At 43.3% G+C, this 7,992-nt stretch overlaps 1 protein-coding gene across 1 annotated transcript in view; it reads right to left on the bottom strand.

Annotated features, from left to right (window-relative positions):
- LOC104501049 (latrophilin-3-like) overlaps window positions 1–2,006 on the bottom strand; it is a 15,654-nt gene extending 13,648 nt beyond the window's left edge. Inside the window, exons 1-2 of the mRNA XM_010144786.1 lie at window positions 1,826–2,006; window positions 904–1,026 (exon numbers count right to left, since the gene is read on the bottom strand). Of these exons, the coding sequence (XP_010143088.1) occupies window positions 904–1,026; window positions 1,826–2,006 (304 nt within the window). The remainder of the gene's footprint in view (window positions 1–903; window positions 1,027–1,825) is intronic.
- Window positions 2,007–7,992: the final 5,986 nt, after the last annotated feature.

Genomic DNA, 7,992 nt, shown 5'->3' with positions numbered 1-7,992 from the left:
CCCTACAAATCTCCAAAGCCCGATAGCACAGTGGAACTCCTGCCTCACTCGAGTTTTGCCCCATCGAGGAAGCCAGTGGCAAATCTTTCTTTCTGAACCACCAGGCCAAGCTTTCTTCTCAACAGCTGTCAGAAATTTTTGCAGTTTTAACACATCTGGTCTGACTGTAATACTGCCCTATCACTCCATGTTTTGCCTGTAGAGATCAAAGCCTGTACACAGGTTAAATTTTAAAGGAACACAGAAACAGGAGTAAGTTTGGCTTGTTGGTGGAAAGCCTGGAGTCTGAAGTTGGTCTACAGCAGGGCTGTAGAGATCAACAAATGTGTCTGCTCAAATTCCTGGTCTGGAAGTAAATGGCTTGGCAGCATGAAGACCATTCACATATAACATCATCTTTAATTTATGCTATATCAGGAGTTCCATAAGCTTCAGAGAGAAAGGCACTGAAGATTTAGACCCATGACAATTAATCAACTTTTTCTGCCATATTGGCTCATTATTTGCTTCTGTTGTTTCCTCCTTCTCCCTTTTCAGGTATTTGTACAGTGCTCCCCTGTGAAAGCAGTTTACTCAAACGAGCCTCTTAATCCCATCCGAAGCCTCCTAACGCAGACGACAGCAGTTAGGACCAGCACTGTGCTCCAACAGCCACCTCATTTAAGGATCTGATGCATTTTCACCAGCACATAATACTTTAGAAGACTGTGAATCACTGAGCAACATAATACAGTCCCAGTCAGCCAACTTAGCTTGCAGTCAAGGGCATGAGCAACTGATGCTACTGTTAATTTAAATATTAACTTAGTGATTAATACTATTTTTACAGCTAGTTAAACACAAAATAATGCCTAAAGCATGACCGGTTCATGAGGCCAGCGCGGCTGGAGGTGCTGGACTTACCGTTTCGACCGTTTTGTTTCAAGGTATTTGCTGACAGCTGAATGGAGCTCCCATGGCCCATGTTCTGGGGAAACTTCAGATCTTCCAGATTCCCATCTGTGCTTAGTCTCGCAACTTCCAGCTCTGTTTACAAAAGAGACCGACACTAAGGAAAATGTCTGCTGAAATAACCGACACGATACTTCAAAGCTACAAAATGGTGTTCCAGAGAGCAGAGGAAAAAACTTACAATGTTTCATGCTAGACTCTGTTTGGGCTCCTACTTATTTTTAAATCTTTGCCTGAAGAAGCTTTAAATTTAATTAAAAAAAAAAAAGCTAATAAATTCTACTCTCTGTGGAAGACAAAAGACAACCAGTTCTTGTAAACAAGAACCTCAGGATATTAAGGACAATGGTTAAAATGAAAATCTGAGAATGCTAGTTCTTTGCCATGGGCAATAGATACTTTCTGTAAATGTTATCAGCGTTTGGGATCTGTATTCATAGAAATAGAAAAAAGAGTTGTTCTCATTTTACATATGCACAGTGGGAGTGCTAGTGCTTTCCATTATGCTTTTTTTTTAATTAAAATCAACAATCAGCCAAATAAAGACATAAATTTGTATGAAATGAAACACAACTGCATTATGATGAAGAATCCCCCTGTGAAGCAGTGCTCTCATCGCTCTGTGTAGATTTTGCCCTTAAAGCCAGGAGTAATAGCAGGTTAGGTGCTCATTTTCCATGGGACTTCAAGGGTAGAGAGCTGCCCTTATCCCTTCGGGCTCTTTGGGAAAGACTTCTAAGCCCTTCAGACAAAGGGCTGAGATGTAGCTAACAACCGCTCTCCAGTTAGTCCAGAGGCCAAGACCAAAGCCGGGTTTTCTAGCTTTTACTCCTCCTCCAGCTGCTCTCAGCTGTTTTGGGGATCTTTCCCTTACGGATGTTGTCAGTGTTTTCCCGGACGATGTCTGTCTTCAGCAAGTTATCGGCCAGCACAAAAGCACTGTCCTCCACAGTGTCAAGTAACTTGGTGGCTGCACGCTGCTGTTCGCTTGCATTCAGATCCCTCCACGCATTCAGAGCCTGTGGCTGCAAGAGGTTGTTCACTGTCTCCACCATGGCCTGCAAGGGAGAGGGATCGAGTGAGAAAAGGCTCTAGCAAACCTAAAGCACACCACTGAGACCTCTGACATGCTCGGTCCCTTTCTGCACACATAACAGTTTCTAGGCAAGAGGGCAGCGTCTATTTTCACTACCCATTGGGGCAGACGGCATTGAAGCTAGACATCATTTATCCCGTCAGACAGGAGAGGGAGGAAATGTTGATTTTATTCTAAATACAGGCTGGAAATAGCTCTTTTCTGCTTCTGTGATCAGCAGCTCTGGGCTTGCAGTAAGAACGAATTAGGATTGGAGGGAAGCAGAGGGGAGATGAGGAAATGATTAAGGAAACATACAGGAAAATAGATTTCAAAACCCATCTGTGAAGCAGGTTGCTGCTACCCGAAGCATTAGAATTTAAGAGTAGGGCTGGGGCACCCAAAGACTGTATTTTGTGTTTGCAAGGGCTATGCTCCTTAGAGCATTTCCCACCACATAACCTCTGGCAGGCAGTCACGAAGACACAGAGATAGTTGAGTTACGCCACTTCATCAAGAGAAGCAGCAGGTGCCTGAGGGACTTAGTTAAGACACTACATTTCAAATCACTCCATTCAGGAAGGAGTCAGCCCTGCGGTAACAGCTTCAGTCCCTCCTGCAGTGCACCTTCTGCCCTGGGCTGCAACACACAAAGAGCTTTCCCATGAAGAACTTCCCACAGGTTAATCTGGATGTGCATCCAGGATCACACAAAACTTCGCTGGCTTCATGATTTCAAAATTACAGCAGCAGAGCCTGCCCAACCAGAAGGTTTTGTTCAACCTAAAACTCCCACTTAGTTACTAACCAGAGCTGACTCAACTACCTTCCAGCTAAGGTTTTTTAATAAGACCAGCTGTCTCAGTTGATAGAACTGATTGTGCAGAGGAAAAGGGAAAAAAACTAAGTACTTTGAGCTTTCTTCTGCTGGTTAGTGTCTAGCCGTCAGGGTGACCTGCTCCACACAAAAATACCTCCACTGCCAGCTGATGCTGACTGCAGAAACCCTTAAAACCGGGGTGCTCTGAGAGTACAAATGTCCTACTCTCCAACCTACATTTATTCACGATCAATTAACTCATTTCTTCTTGTGCCAAACCTCTTTTGTAGCTTAAACAGATCTGCCCGTCCCTGACAGCTTCTCCTGCCCTATCCCCTTGATAATAGACAACATTTCTCCTGAGCCTCACAGCTTGGTTTCCCAAAGTATGGTGTAACCCATGTTTCAACCACTGAAGCAAACTGAAACGGCTTGTCCTCTAGAGCTACAGCAAAAATGTTTTTGCTGTCAAGACTTTACAATCCAGGACTGGAATCCCTTTTTCACTCGCTGTTAAGTGGAACTTATTAACCATAAAACAATTTCTTAAACTGATTTTCCTAAATAGTCTAAAAATTGTCTTAACCCATTTAATATGTGCACATGAAAAGCTGGTTGATTTCAGCAGTCAAAAATACATACTAAAAATCCATAGCATTTACGTGTGTTTTTTCCCAGTGTTTTTAAATCTGGAAGTCTGATCCCTGTGGCCCTCAATAAAATTTTGTAGTTTTCTTTGGTAGCTTATCTCTTTACAGGAAAAAAAGGAGGTAGTACTCCTTTTCAGTGACCAAAAAGCTTGATTATTTCACTGTGCAGGTTCTACACAATGTGGTGCTTTCCTGCAGAGATCTTTTTTGCAGGAAAGCAAAAAATGAAGGTTTTTCCCCCTTTTTAATGTTATCATGCAGACTACAATTTGCCTCGCTTCCATTTAGCTCAGCTACTAATGGTGTCTAAATTTCTGCGAAAACAACATTCTAGATACTTTTTCCCACCATCTGGATGGTGGAAAGAGTCTTTGCAGCTTGTGGCGCTTGATGGAAAAGTAATGCCTATTTGTCAAAACATGAAATAGATGCTGAAATATTTGCATTAATATTTGTGAAACATCTGCTGCAAAGATCTTTCCCCAGAAAAAAATATTCTATCTATCATCTAATGCATTTTTTATTTTTTAACTGTGTGTGCATTTGTGCATGCAAGGCTTGAGAGAGAACACCAGTTAGGCCTGATGTGCCACGCAACGTGTCCTCCCCACCCACCAGGCACAGTGCTGGTAAGCATCCATCCTCTTGAAGTGAGGAACCTGAAACCAGCCACTTCACAGAGCTTTGGAGGGGTCTGACGCAAAACCTCCAGAAAGATTTCTAAGGACTTTGGGTCAGGTCCTTAGCACGTATTTGAACAAAGCTGGTAGACTGTCTTCATTGGCATTACATCTGAGATTAATTTAGTCCGTAGCTTTTCCCAGAGGGTCACTCCCCTCACCTGTCTCAGTGCATTAATCAAGTGTTCCCCACATTATATTTCTGAGTGCAGCACTTCATTATGGCTGAGTGCTGTGGGCTGAAGCCCAGGAGATGAGGTGCTAATGAAATGTTTGCATTTTGGACAGGAGCTGAGGTAGGTGTTTAAATGAAACAAAACAGCTGTTAAAGCCACAGTGTATCTATCTTGAGACAGAGATGCCAACTGGGAAAAGCTGGACAGGAGAGCAGGAACTGGGGGAAGGCAGGCACACAGGACAAGGATCAGCCTGTGTCTTTGCATTTACGCTGAACTGTCACGGTTTAGGCGGGTTTGGCACCTGCTCCAATGACTATGTGGTCTAATGAACTCCAACACAGAAGAAAAAGCAGTGTCAGGCTCCCAGGAAACCTTCTCAGTGACCAGTGGTAGGAGGGTTAGGTCTGATGGAGAAATGAAGAAGGCATGAGCTAGGTGTGCTAGGGAGCTGATGGTGTGACAGGTTTTACCTGAAGATCCCTGGTAACTTTCAGAGGGAGCTAGGAAAGTTCTGACCTAGTTTCATCTCACCTCACTAAAAGAATTTAACATGCAGACAGGTTGGGAGCCCAGATGCTCTCTAGTGTCTCTCTTCACTGAAAGTAGAAGGAACTACAAGTATTATCCCAATTTAGGCGCCAAAGTTACCTAAGATTATTCCTATCACAGAATCACAGAATCATAGAATGTTTTAGGTTGGAAGTGACCTTTAAAGGTAATCTAGTCCAATTTCCCTGCAGTAAGCAGGGACATATTCAACTAGATCAGGTTGCTACTTGAAGAACCCAACACCTACTACAGGTTGCTGCATGTCTACCTCACTGAAGACCCTGTCCTTGTTTCCCAAGGTAAAGGACTTCCTCTCTTGCAGTTTTCTTCTTTGCCAGATCCCTTTTCCAAATGCAGCTCAAGAAGGTGAACAATTTCCAAAACACCCTTGTGAGCCTCATGCAAAATAAAAATATTGGGCTTGGAGTTCCAAGACACCTCAACATCACCCGCAGCATGGCACCAAACCAATGCCATGATTGCTGAGGCTGAATGAATAGAGAGCAGAAGCACACATATGCCCAGAGAGGACAAAAATAATTCATATAACATCAAGGGAAGGCTTTCACAAGGCAGAGCTTGCTTGCTTGTAGCCTAAGATCAAACGAAGAAAGAATGGCATGGCAGAAGGGAGCCAAGGAGGAAGACTTTCTATCTGACTTTCTATCTGACTTTCTATCCCAGGATATGCAGGTGTAGCTATATGCTGCCTGTGAAGTCAGGGTACCTACACATGCAAAGCCAACTCCCCTAAATACAAGCCCATAAAGTGCGACCGCCCTGGGTCAGAAAACATTAGACTTAGTGGACCTTCGATGCCTCCAGCAGTGACTGCAATTTGACATCACAAGAAGAGCAAGAACATGCCAAGCATAGAAGACAAATCCCATGATGGTGCTCCCTTTCATCACGCAGTTATACGGCACCGCAGAGTGTACATTCAACGTAAATAGATGTTGAGAAATTGGAGAGGGAGATTTTTTTCCAAATAAGGGCATATGCTCATGGTTTCTTGATGCTGTCCTGAGGTTACAAAACAGAAACAAAATGTAAACCTTCCATCTCAGACACTTACAAATTGGTTTTAAAAGATGTATTGTCAAAAGGCAACTAATCAGGTTTATTATAGCCTTACAGTGATTATACATTAACAAAAGGCCAATCTTACATATCCCATTGACTTCCTTTGTGACAGCTGCTTCATTCTGCAAAACCGAATTTTGCTTGTTCATTCGTTTATTTTTGTATTCTCCCCCTCTAGAAATGTCTACTGAGAATATCTGGTTATGTGACACTCAGTTTAAACCTTGGAAGGGAGTATGTATCTGCTGATACCACATTCATTCATTCGTCTCTCACTGTACCAACCTCCAAGGCATTGCTCTTTGACAAAAGCAGATTCTCTAATGTGAAAACTTGGTCTCTAATTGAGAGTCAACAACTGGAAATCATGAAGCGATGACAGACATCTCATCGCCAAATTTGGGACCAGACTGCATTGTGCTATGATGCATAAGCACAGCAATGCTAACCTTAGCAAACAAGCAGCTCTCCGAGAATCAGGACCTCTCTCTAAACCTTTATGGTTCATTTTGGCCTCCTGCTGAGCAGCTGCTGGAAGAACAAAACCCCCAACAAACTTAGAGCTGGAGAAAATACTGCTTTACGGCAAGTGAGTATCAGCAGGCCCTACAGGGAATACTGTCCGAATCCTTCTGCTGAGTAATTTTCAGTTACGCATTTTGTCCTTCCTTACAGAGGAGAACATCCTTAAGAGAAGACTGAACACACAGTATTTTGCATGGAACCCACATCAAGGTCTTCCTACAGCAGCTTTGGGAGAATGAGGACAGTGGCACAGGGCATTACAGCACCACTTTTGCAATGACATTAAAAATTAAAACATCTGCATTTCATAATTTTTAAAGCTCCATCTCATACTACAAACACTTGCCTTCCTTGATCTCACCATAAAATTTAATGAAATGTACTTTTAAAAGTTAGGATAGAAGGAGCTACAGCAACAAGGCTGTGCTTTGCATCAGTAGACTAAAATGATGGCTGGTGCATGAAGTAAGTGGTGCTTGTACAGCTACCCCTGTACCATAGGTGTTTGCTGGCACAGCCTCATTAAAGAAGCTTTGCTTACCCTTTCTGAGAACAGCAGTGCTAAGACTGGACAGTGCCACCACACAGACACAGCCCCAGGCTGTCCCTACAGTCTGAGGCCCCGGTCCTGGCTGAGGTCTCCACGCACTGCTCCAAAACAAGTGCATCATCATCTTTATGTGAAGCTTGCAAAAACATTACTAGCCCACTTTTTAATAGCAGCTTGAGGGTTTACAGCAAATCAGCAGAGGAAAAGACCACGAAAACCCCTGCAGGGCCACAGTGCACCGTGAAAATGGAAAATCCATCACAGAGCAGATGCACTGAAATGTGGATATGGTTCAATAATCACTACGTTATGCTCTTTTCTCCTTTTTCCTACTGGAAAGCAGTAGTACTTTGAAAAAGTTTACCTGCTTCCTTGCTCAAGAACCGTTGGTTTTGCTCTGTATTCATATGAAACACCCAGTGCTAAAACAAAACCTTTTCTTAAGCTATCAATATTTGCAAGCCTCCAAACTAATTGAGTTAAAGGCACAATCAATTCCATCGATGGCAAGTTCTGCTGGAATTTGTGTGTTTCTTGCCTCTGAAAAAGCACCAGTACAAGAGAAACTCCTGTTAACCCTGAATGTACCTGCTGTAGCCAGAACGTGGCCTTTGGAGAAGAGGACCAGCACGAAAGCGTGGATCTTGGCATGCAAGGAGGCGCTTTTACAAGGTTGTTGCATTGAAAGGGACCTGCTCAGGAAATGATGTGTCTTTTCAGGGTGGCTCATGAGCAGCACCCTGATCCCACTACCCAGGGTCATCAATCAAACTGGGGCAGTCATCAGCTCCGTGGCACTTTAGGTCAAAAATAGATGCATGTGTCATTTCTTCAGCTTCCTAAACAAGGAAAATGCCATTTTGGCTAAATGATGGCATGAAGTCCTACTTCTTCACTGAGAAGTGTTTTCAGTTCTGTCTGACAAGGCTC

This window comes from Buceros rhinoceros, unplaced genomic scaffold (genome assembly GCF_000710305.1).
Source record: "Buceros rhinoceros silvestris isolate BGI_N320 unplaced genomic scaffold, ASM71030v1 scaffold40231, whole genome shotgun sequence".
Lineage (NCBI taxonomy): Eukaryota > Metazoa > Chordata > Aves > Bucerotiformes > Bucerotidae > Buceros > Buceros rhinoceros.
This window is presented reverse-complemented; position numbering and strand designations above follow the sequence as displayed.